A 12,165-nucleotide genomic window follows, 5' to 3' on the forward strand; every position below is an offset into this window, starting at 1 on the left:
CTCATGAAAAAGTGCTAATACTAATATACTGAAGATCAAAAAAGAAGCCTGCAGCAATGGTGGTGGTTACCAGACAATAAGTGAAGATTAGTGCACACTTGAGACCTCTAAAAAAAATAGGTACAAGAAAAATCCCCATGATGACAGAAACTAAAGGTCACTCTGGCCCTAAATGGAAAATACAGTTGTATAAGGGGTAATGGATGTGTGAGATAGGTATTAACTGTAATAATGGCTAAAAATACCTTAATTTGTCTTAAAACAAGGCAAACAATATAATAAATTATTGATATACATAAACAATTGAAAGGCCAACTTAGTACATTACTAGTACTTATACAAGAGAAGTACTTAAACTTGAAAAGAAAATAAAACTTCACCAATGCAAGCATGGAAAAACAACAAACAGTAGTTAGAAGGATACAAATTTAATAGCATGTATATAAAACTTAGTCTGCAGATTATGATGCAGACAATTTATTTACTATCTAGTTAGAAACAGAAAAATATTTAAGCTGTCCTCAATACTGAGAACCACAACTACAAAGATTAATAGACACTTATTCAAAATAATTTCCCAAGTAATTTTTTGCTTTCAAAATTAGTTTATCTACTTCCAGACTTCCAACACCTAATTTATAAAAACTGTTTCTGGACTGGATTTAAGGATTGCACTTACTGCATAATTTGCTAAAGCTTGATAGCAAACAGGAAAGTTCTATTTAAATACAATAAAATGTGGGATCAGTCATCTTCCACTCCAATCTGTTTATCTTCATATCAAAGAACACTTCTAATGACCTAAACTTTAGGGCTTTTGACAAGAAAACCTTGTATATAAGGTGCACTCCTGTATAAATGAAACTGTCTCAGTTGAATGATTTTTTTACACAAGCAGCAGTAATGCATACACACAGCTCTTTTTCTGGTTAGTGTCTAGGAACATACAGAATTAAGTACATTTAGAAGTTGGTTTAGAAACAACAGAAACAGCTGGAACAGTTTCCTTCAAGCAAAATGATATTTTGGATTTATTTACCTGGACAGGAGAAGCATTGCAATATCCTCCCATGGTTATTGGGACAGAAAACTGCTCCATGAACACAGGGAGGGTTCCCAATTTTCCTGGGAATATAAAGTCAAAGAGGGACCAGAGCTCCTTTAGGTTATTTTGCATAGGGGAGCCAGACAAGATGATTCGATGGGGTGTGCGGAACTATTAATAAAAACCACAAAACCAAAAGAAAGTTATTTTTATGGTTCCTGGTGTATCCTGCCTCATACCTCAGAGGATATTCAACTTCACCATCAATAAATTCTCATGTCAGAATATGTGGCCTCACACTGATGAAAAAACCAGATTTCTCCAGTACACTGTTCATAAACTGTTAGTAGAAAATTCACACCAGCAATCTGACATTTATCAGTACTGGTAAATTACTATGCAATTTAAAATTTTTAATTTTTTTCTTCAGCATACTTGTGTAAATTTACCCATGTAAATTCATTAAAAATGTTAAGTAAGTTAAACAGTCAAATACAGACCATTGTGATGTATGCTTTTATTCTTTTTTAATGATTAAACATATTTTTTATAATAGGCTACTAGACATTGGAACCTCCCTCCAGAGCACTTAAATTTATTTTTTATGAAGTACCTGCTTGCATGCAAGTGTGACTGCAGCATTTGGATTTCGGATTTTGTGACCCTCATCCAGAATGACATAGTGCCAATCATACGTGTGGATGTTGTCTTGCATCAGACGAATGTACGAGTAAGATGTAATTAAAATCCCATGGCATGAAGCAATTTCATGAATTAATTTCACCTGAAAACAAAAGATGAACATTGTCAGTGGGACAGAATCCTCAGACCTACAAACACGGAGATTTGCTATCCAAGGTATGTATAAAAAGTATTATAAAAGTAGATCTATAATTTACTTTGCAAAGAAAATAAGTATATGCAAGATTTTGATTATGTTATTCATGGCTCATCTGTGAAAGAAATGAAGCACTTGAATACTGTGTTATAGCAAATCAGAATTTACCAAAAGCCTGGTCAGAAGGAAACAGTGGTTTTTATTTTCAATTTTTAAAGGCAATGTCTGAAAAAACAAACATTGGATTTGATGAAGGTAATGGGTTTCTTCAAGTTTTCCTATATTTTCTTCACAAACACAGCTTTGTGTACTGCAAGCAAGAGTGTCAGGGAAAAATGAAACAAGTGAAATACTGAAAAACAAATACAAAAATCTATTTGTTTAATCCTAAATTCTGTCTAACCTTTCTCATTATAAGACTAATATAGTTGCTACCAATCTTCAAATTTCATGCTTCTTGTAAGCTTTAACCTTTCCCCAAGTTTTTACTAGCCTTTATAGCTGCAAGTTATGTAGGGCAGGGACACTCTATATCATTTTTGACAGTGTTCAGGACTTATCTTTATTGCAGTTATCCTCCATGTATAAATCTAGAAGACTTAAACAGCAGATGATGAGAAGGGAAAAACAGAAAGTACAAACACCACTAAATTTGCTAAAGTAAAGACAAACCCCTTGTTACTAGAAGTGCCTTTTAATTAAAAGACAACCCACAAAAAACAATTAAAAACCAAACAAAAAGGAAAAACTCATGTCAAAAACTCAGATGGTGTCAATATCCATGACCTTTTACTGTAAAATCACTTACTCACATACACCCCAAGATTCAAAAAACTTTTAACTGTTCAAGAATATCTGCTTTCTGATTATCATTTCCTGATAAAACCACAACACATTATTTAATGTTATCATGAGTCTCAAGAGAATATGTAATCTCTAGAATAATTTATATTACAGACAGAGTAGGATTTCTCTGCAGGTGTGGACATCTAAAGCTTAATTCTAGCTGGTACATTATCCATAGTCTGCAACTTTTCTCAAGTCTCAGCAATGGTCTGTCATAGAATATTGTAGACATCACTACCCAAACACTTAAGACAAATCATCTCGGGTGATTTAAAATTAAAAGCTTGTAAAATATGTAACCTCTCCTAATTTTTGCAATTAATAGGGTATGTCTGCAATTAGCCTGACTTACAGAATGCTACACTCTTGTCATTAAAAGATGTTTTGTGAAAGTGCTGCTGTTATTATGGAAGCTCAAGAGACCAATCCCTCCTAGAGGGCAAACAGTGGACTCATAGAAAACAACAGCCATAAATCACGCTGTCAGGTAGCAGAGAGAACAGAAGTGAAACACAGGCACATGAAGGCCATTCATTGTAAACACACCAAGGCAGAATCCTAGTCAGGATTTACTGAACCTGTAATTAATTAAAGTTTCCTTCAAGCTAAATTTTTAATAAACAAGGATTTGTGCTGACAATGAAGAAACAGAACAACACAATTTTATCAACTCACACTACAACACTTATAAGTCTCATTTTACTGCATTGGGTATCCTTTCAAGGTTGCCTTCACTTTAAGTGCAGTTCTTGGAATAATTCTAAATATTTTAAAACATGCTAACGGATCTAATACTGGATACAAACTCTTGAGGGTGTGGTATTTTATAATTTAGGCTATTTTACAATAATTTGTATAGAAAATATATTAAAATATAAAATACATATATAATATATATATTTATATATTTATTTTATATATATATATTTTATTTCTTTAATCTTGTTTAGTTAGATTAAGGCATGTCTAAATTTTATTTTTTCTCTGGAAATACACTTCAATGAAATATTTCAGGATATGCACTGTTACACTAAGTTAAAAAAAAGTGTGCTTGAGAGAGACAAATCCTACTAATGCCAGATTACACAGGAGTTACCTAATTTTGAAATTCTGGACTCTGGCCTCTATCTGATGCTAATGAATAGAGGAACATGTGAGTACATTGAATAATTATGAACTTGCATTTTTGCTCAGCACAGTACTTCAGGCCTTTACAGTTCAGGGACAGTATTTTCTCCCAACCTTAGGTAATAAGTTGATGGTGTTGTCTCGTCTTCACTGGAGATGTACACAGGAGATGTACAAAGACTGGATGAATTTTGGCAAGCACCATTTCTTACAGCTAAAAGGTTCATTACTTATTCTCAGGACATGTCTCTAAGCAAATGCTTTTTTTTCCTCCTAGTACCTCAATGTACCTACACATTTTTTTCTGAAGGTACAAACACAGGACAATTTTTTGGACTGATGTTTACAGGAGTAAGATTTTTTTCCTTTTTTTGATAGTATTTTAAAAATATTTAAGAGGACCTGAAATCGGAACTCTTATGTATTGTTATTAAAAATGGTAATTTTCTTAGACCAAAATGTGTATGTTAAAACTGAACTTAAAGACTAGTGACAACTACAAAATTCACTAAACATTCAGATATCTTTGAGGCAAGCACGAAGTCAGAGATAGTACCTAGTCACTTATCCAACCATATATCATTTGTGAATCAAAAATGCATTCTTCAGCAGGCTTATCACCATCTCATAACCAACCATGAGGCCTGGGGATCCATAAATTCAACATATAAAATCCCTTTATTATTTCCTTGCCCCAACAAAAAAAAAAACCTAAATGGCACCACGAAGAGGCTTCAAAGGAACACATTGTAATGTTTAATAATGTAAAAGTTGCAATAAAAAGAGCTAAAACACGTACTACATATTTAACAAGAATGCTACTTCTTGGAGCATGATACTAATTTTATCTGAGTTTGGTCCTTAACTCAGAGCCTTTTGCTAAAACACAGGTTCCATATGCAATCATGCTAGTGACTGTAACCTCTGAAATTGCCTTTTTTACATGTAGATTATGTACTGTACTGTGAGGCTAGAAGGTCTAAAATTTTCCATGAGTGACAAGTAGATGGTTTCACAGCTGCAAGGATCATGAACTTGACAATTGCTTTCTAGGGTTGCATTGTCTGTCCTGCATTTGACCAGAATAAGGGAATGCAAAGTTAAATACTGATGTATTTGTATTTAACACCAAGTTAATTGAACAACAGGAAGCTATTAGCACATTAGAGTGTGTTACTAATACACTTACAAACAGTATGCGACTAACATCAGAAGGAATTGTTAACCTCAGTGATACCTCTTCTAAAGATTAGGAAATTAAAAGTTCAGCCTTGAACTTAAAAAATACAACCTCCTTCCATATGTGATATGTTAATAAACGTGATAACCAAAGTTCACGTTGCCTCTTAACATTCTATGATTTACAAATGCTCATGTGCCCACAGAAGTTTTAAAACATCAGGACAAACCATAGTAGGAGCTTAATAGCATAAGACAGCACTTCAGGACATTTAGCCACAAATGCTATACCTTATTTAAACTGAAAGCTGATTTCACAGGGGAAGACTATTACTTAAATCTGGTTCCACCTACTGCTCCAACTTAAGGACATTTATCATCCTAGAAAAGCTAAATAATCTTCTGTAATCACAAATAATAATAATTTTAAAAAAAGAGCAAGTTTTGCATTTCATCTGAATGCCTTAAACAAGCTCAAAAGTCTTGGAAATCCCTCCCACTTGCTACTGTGTCTTCCTTTGATCATCTAAAATACCAATCTCTCTCCCCTTATAGACAGCTGAAGACCTTTAGTCATAGTCCAACGGGTGAAATGGGAAATTTATATTTCCCTCCTTTACTGTCAGAATTTTCTACCATTGTTATTTTAGAAAAAGAATAATGAGGGTCTCTTTTGAAGCTTTGCATATGCTGAAAACTCCACAAATATTATAGTAGTGAGATGCCTCAATGACTGAGCTGAAACAGTCTGACAAGATTTGCAGCCAATCTGGTGCTCACAATTCAGGCTGTTATTTCACACTATTATTGTGAAAATCCTATAGCTGCTTGCAAAGAAAACCAAAACAGACTGTTAAAAAGGTAAAAATCAGAGAGCCTTTCACTTACCACGTTGCTCAAAGTCCATCTGTAACACTAAAGAAGTGTCACTAACTGAACAGCTGTGGGAAGTATTGCCTAGAATCAATTTATGATGAAACAATCAGAACAGATGTCTTCCCTACTCTTCACTGTCAAGTGAAATACTTCTGTGGGCACCTTTGAAGAGCTGGGAGACAGGCTCTTGCATCAATGCTTGTGCATCTTAGAAGGTACACCAGAAAATGTCTATTCATAAAACTGTATGATTTCACCAATGTTGAAAGATTTAGTATTTGCTATGATTTCAGGATTCCTGACAATGTTATGGGAAAAATTACATACATCCATCTCACCTCAAACATCGACTTAAATTTTATCAAATGAAACTTCAGCTGTTGTGTGTTTCTGCTATAAAACACTGTCCTGCCTTATGGGATATCTGTCATTACTTAACCCTTTTTCTCCGAAATTCTCATCCAATAGTGTTGTAATTAATCTTTGTCCTTAGAAATCACCTATGCCTCTTTCACAGACTTGTAGAGAACAAGCTGCAATACTGGGTTTTACCACAACCTGCTGGCCAACCACTACAGGATAAGGTAGTTCTCAAAATCCATTAAGATCTTCACTGTCTGACATTCATTTAGTCTGGAGGACAAAAATGCTCCTCCACTGGTTCAGAAAACTGTAGCCTCTTTACAGGCTGAAATGACCTTTCTCACTCCAAAGCTGATAGCAAAGCTCAGTTCCCCAATCCTCTCTCTGGAGCTGTCCAACATGAAACTCTTCTCATTTACTTTAGGATAAACTAGGATACACAAATAGAACAGGTGAATCCTGGAATTGTCTGTTAATTCCAAACAAGCCTGTGCCACACTGAGACTACAGGTGAACAGGGAGTTGGCTTTTGGCTAAGTAAAATTAATCTCAAAGAACTTACACAGTTTAACCATTCTTTTTATATTTATTTAACTTAAATTATTCTTTTATGTCTTATGCTAGAGCTTAAAGGCAGAATGGTTCCTGGATGAGCATTACAAAGTTAAGATATGCGAAAGTGGTCTTCTGCAATGCCATAGATTGTCAGCAGATGGAATTGCTGTAAGATCAGAACTAAAGTATTCATAATGTATTTTGAAAAGAAATCCTAGGCAGGTGTAAATCACCTGTCCTGTATTTTATGTGATATATTTTCAGTGTACAAGTGTTACTTATGCTAATTTATTAGTAGCAAACTTTTACTGCAGGTATAAGGGGAAGTAAAACAGGAAAGTTGTTTTTTTTTCCTTACTTTGGCTTGCTCTTCTCTGATTAAGAGGCATCTAGGAAAAAAATGTGCATGTGGTTAAGACCTTATCAGTGACACTTATTTAAAGCACTGTTGCAGCTCTTAGAAGATGAGGTTCAGTTCTATAAATCTGCTCCAAAGAGCTTACATCTTTAATTTTAAGTTGTTGAATATGCATTTGAATGATGATAGTGGGAAGGTGAAATCTTGAAAACCTTACTATTCCTGCAGATGGAAAAATTTGAGTCAGTCTGTCAAGTCCATTAACTAAGAAACAGCCCAAAATAAGCACACATGATTTAATTTAGGAAGACATGCGACCGTGTTATTGAGGTCAACAGATTTTTAGGGCTTGAAAACACACCAAGTTAATTGAACAACAGGAAGCTATTAGCATATTAGAGTGTGCTACTCCTTTTTTGCTAGGTATTGTAACTGCATCAATTACTTCAGAATACGTTTAATCAAGTGCAATTAAGTACCACATAATCTTAATGTTATTACAAGAAATTCAATAAATATTTAAAGAGAAATTTAAAAATGCTTTGCTGAATCCTGAAAACTCATTTAAACATTTGAAATATGATGGAGAAAATAAAAATCTAAGTTTTCCTTGTTTTGTTCCTGCAAGGTACCAAAGTTTCAAACTTCAGACAAGTCAGGCTTTCCAACTCAAGCAACAAACTAAGAACATGCATATGAAGAGACTGTCAAAGAAAACTGAAAGACAGGGCAATGCTTGAAACAATGTAAACGAACAAAGTTACTCTGTCATTACAGAAAATGAGACTGAGTGATACCAACTGACAGCAACCAGCTGAAGAGAAATTATCCATGCATGCAAAACACATTAGATATCAGATCAATGACACAGTGATGCAAAGAAATGCAAGAAGAGAATTCACAAGTGCTACAAGCATTTATCTGGTGTACAAACAGTCTAGTCAAGCTCCTAGCGTGGACTACAGCACAAGGAAAACTCAAGCAAGAAACCTGTTACTATGTTTAATTTATTCAGGCAATACAAGTTTTCATCATAATAAACATGTATTCTATGTCAACCCTCTTTTAGTCCAGTTTACTATGAAATCTATACAAGACAGTGAACTTTTTGTTCTTTTAATACATTCAGAGAAAGGGCACAAGAAACCCTTTCCTACACAGAAGCATTAAGCAATTAAGCAACAGGGGATTTTTTTTTTGCTAGTGACAAAAAAAAAAAAAAGGCCTCAAGAATTACAAAATGAATGTCAATCATTACCTTACTCTTTGTATAAGAACCAGTTTCATGGAGCACAGCAACTCTAAATGGAGGCCACCAAGTGTGGAATTCTTTTACCCACTGATGCAGCACAGTAGCTGGACAGACAATCACTGTTGGACCCAATCCTTGGTACCTAAAATAGAGTATTCAAGGAAAAAAAACCCTTGATGTGAAATAAATAATTTGTATTAAGTGGCTCATTAAAATACACACATTAAAATGACATACTTTACGGTTTAAGTGGAATACGAGAGCCATGGAAATTAATTGGCAATTTGTTTTCCTGGAAGTCTGTTTTTCAAAGGAAGATGAAGAGGGTACTGCTAAAAGAATCTACTCATTGAACAGTTAATGGATGCATCTATCAAGCTAAACAGGAATAGAAAATCTCCAAACAATAAGGCATATGGGAACTTCCTCCTGTGATATTACAAATCAGGTTTTAGTGACTGCTGCTTCTATAAGTGAAAAGAAATCATTAACAAGCAATTATTTTATTACTTCTATTATACAGAATGTGTAGCTAGAGTCTCACAAATGAACTTACACACAGGTGTTCTGCTTCATGTTGGTAATATACTGTACTCTCATCACCATAGTTTATTGATAAGACAAGGACTCTAAAGTGGCAGACTATATCATCCATGGATGTTGAGATCTGAGCTTGGCTCAAACTGTCTCATAAGTTTTTTATTTGTAATTTTATTACTGCTTCTGAGAATTACTAAAGAGCTCTGAAACCAAGTCTTTCGGTATATTAAGTTCAGAGCTGCTCTTAAGGTTAAGAAGGGAAAAATCCCTTGCACACCAGCCAAGTAAAAAATACTACTGCCACAAATAAATACCAACAATCCCGTATAATAATATATTAAGTAGTGGTTACTAGCAGTTATTTTTCAAATATATTTGCTCTTTAAAAAATGGAAAAAAAATGACTCTGCAAACAAAGGCAATAGCTTCAGTTGTCATACACTGATCTGTGTCTATGTACTATCCAAGTGACACAAAATAAACAAAGCAAAAGATCACAGTATACATTCAAGATCACACACTGATAAAGGATTTCTCAGACAACAGCAACATCCTGCTTAAAAAAACCTAAACCCCTTAATACCTTCAGAAACTGCTACCATGAAGAAATAATATTCTTTATTAAAAGCTTATACATATGCAGAACAACAACCTGGACATTGCTTATTATGAACAAATATAACATAACCTTACATGGTCTAATTAAAAACTCCCCGCAATCCAAAGGGAAGAAACAACTTGGAGACATGAAAAATAACTTCAACTATGCTATAAATCCAAATAATCACTGCTACTCATTTTAAAAATACCTACAGCAAAAAAGCCAACATTCCCAGAACATACTAGTTTCTTACTCTTCATGGGTAGTAACAAAATATATCTGTTTATTCCCCTGGTCTGTATTCACACAAGCTCACATGTAAGGTTTATCCAGATTTTTTCCCTCCTCAGCTTACACAAAGAGTTCACACCTCCTTGGATCAATTTTCAGAAACTCCACTCCCTCTCTGCCTGGCTGTGTGAAAACTCTTCTGTGTCTACTCTGACTCTATCCACTTTCCACTAGCCAACATTTTATTATTCTCCTGAGAGCTTTTATTTATTTATATAAAAGAGTCATCCAGCTTCTTCCAGTCTGAGCTGTTCCACAAAACAAAACAAATCATATACTTCTGCTTGCTACACTTGGGAGGCATCCTTCATTCTCCTAATCACTGCAACACTGCAAGATCTGCTCTGCTGCCTATCCAATTTATATTTGTTTTCCTTGAACAAAGGTGACACTTAAAACATTCAAAACCAAAGTCTTACTAGTGCCTTGTACCAAGATAATAATACTGCCCTGTTCCTACTGCAAATATATTGCTATATTGTATTCTGTCCCCTTTTCACAGCTGCATTGTACTAATAGCTTATGGTCAATGTCATATTTGGTCAATATATCCAAATCTCTTTCTTCTTCTGTTGCTTCTGGTTTAGAAAGGCCAAATTCACAAGAATCCTTTATTTGTTGTTATTTAATTGGATGCAATTGGAATTGCATCTAAGTTCCAATTCCTGCAACTTATACCCAGAAAAAGCAAACTGTACTCATGCTATATTTATAATCTTTAAACACTGAAAAAGTTAGCACAGGAAAACATGTTTCATTATAACCAAATGTTGCCAAGAACTGGCAAATCATGTTTTCAAGCTGAAACAATAACTAAACCCTAGTGAAAATAAGAGAACAGGGCAGCAAGAGGAACACACTTACTGGGGCAATGGATTTTTATTTACCTAAGCACCATGGAAATTAATCTCTGCCACTCAAAGTAGAGATTGAGCTGTTTATGTTTATGTCTCAGAATCCTGAAGAGCACAGATGGGTAAATAATCAGTGTATAAACTTTCTGTCAGTTTCCCATCTGATGTTTCAAATAAATGAAGGCAAGTCTGTAGCGAAAGGTTTTTGTTACACACCAAGGTAAGGAAACCCAAGCTAGGCTGGACTGAGCACACAGCTTTGTCCCCTCTTAGTGCTGGCCTTGCAGAGAGGCTGTCCAGGAAGTCTCCTGCCTATCAGACTACGCTCTTTCTAGTAGAAACAAGTTAACCAGTACTACTGGTAACCAGTATTACTGCCTTCTCAGCCCAGGGCAGGAAAACACTTGACTATGAAAGGTGAAGTTGTTTAGACTGTCTGCCTTACAGCATCACACACACAAAATCAGAGCAAGCTTCACCAATACATTAAACCTTGTTTCCTCCCACAGAATTACTGTCATCATGCAGTGACATGCACCAGCCAAAACATGAAACTCAACACATTATCTTACATGCAGAAAGAGCACTGCAGCTTAGGCGGGCAAATCGATTTTGGCCTTTTCAAACTTTTAGTGTAGTTTTGCACTATTTAACAGTGTCAAGAGATGTCCCTGAAGGATTTCCATCAACTCAGTGGTCTCCCAAGTGGGGTAGGGAATATAAAATAATCTGTTCAATAACATCCTTAACTAGGCAACCATATTAAAGTAAATTAGCTGGCCTGAGTGAAGGATCTGTGGGGTTTATTTTTATATTAAGACTATAGTAGAAAGAAACCAGAGAGAAAACAGGAATATTTTCTCTTTAAAGCATTATTTTACAATTCACATACAAGCTAAACATAATTTAAACATACCTCTACACAAAGGTAATTATTTGTTTAGTACAGTACTATGATAGCTGCTAAATTTCATGTAGCTATTTACATCAAGTAAACAGGCCAATAGAAGTAGAAAAAGCAAGTACTATTCATGCGTGCATTTGCAAATCTGAGGACACAAACAAGTATCTTGCCAGCAATGCCACCTATGAAGAAGAAATTTTAAAGCATTGTTTAGTAACAAAAAAACAAAATACCTTGTAAGAAAGGCCAGTCACACTAGCATATGTTTTGAAAAGCAGATGGAAATTCCTCTGCATAAGTTACTGGTTTTAGTCTTACTACTAATTTTTGGCATGGATAATTCCCTGCCCATCAGAAACTCTAACTTTCATTGCAAATCAGCTTGCTACTTCCTGTAAAACACTTACCTGGTGGCTTGCCAGAACAAATATTTTAATGTAAAATTTAATAAATGGAACTAAAGGTATTACATCTAATTTAAAATTCCATATTGTGTAAACTATTGATATTAATGTAATTGAGTTTGTAAACAATC

At 34.7% G+C, this 12,165-nt stretch overlaps 1 protein-coding gene across 2 annotated transcripts in view; it reads right to left on the reverse strand.

The window, feature by feature from the left end:
- The window catches only part of ERCC6 (ERCC excision repair 6, chromatin remodeling factor), a 44,125-nt gene that overhangs the window by 12,924 nt on the left and 19,036 nt on the right, over window positions 1-12,165 (reverse strand). For both annotated transcript variants that reach the window (XM_030950985.1, XM_030950984.1), the window contains 3 exons: window positions 8,447-8,582; window positions 1,659-1,829; window positions 1,040-1,216 (listed from right to left, as the gene is read on the reverse strand). In XM_030950985.1, the coding sequence (XP_030806845.1) occupies window positions 1,040-1,216; window positions 1,659-1,829; window positions 8,447-8,582 (484 nt within the window). The remainder of the gene's footprint in view (window positions 1-1,039; window positions 1,217-1,658; window positions 1,830-8,446; window positions 8,583-12,165) is intronic.

This window comes from Camarhynchus parvulus, chromosome 6 (genome assembly GCF_901933205.1).
Source record: "Camarhynchus parvulus chromosome 6, STF_HiC, whole genome shotgun sequence".
Classification (NCBI taxonomy): domain Eukaryota; kingdom Metazoa; phylum Chordata; class Aves; order Passeriformes; family Thraupidae; genus Camarhynchus; species Camarhynchus parvulus.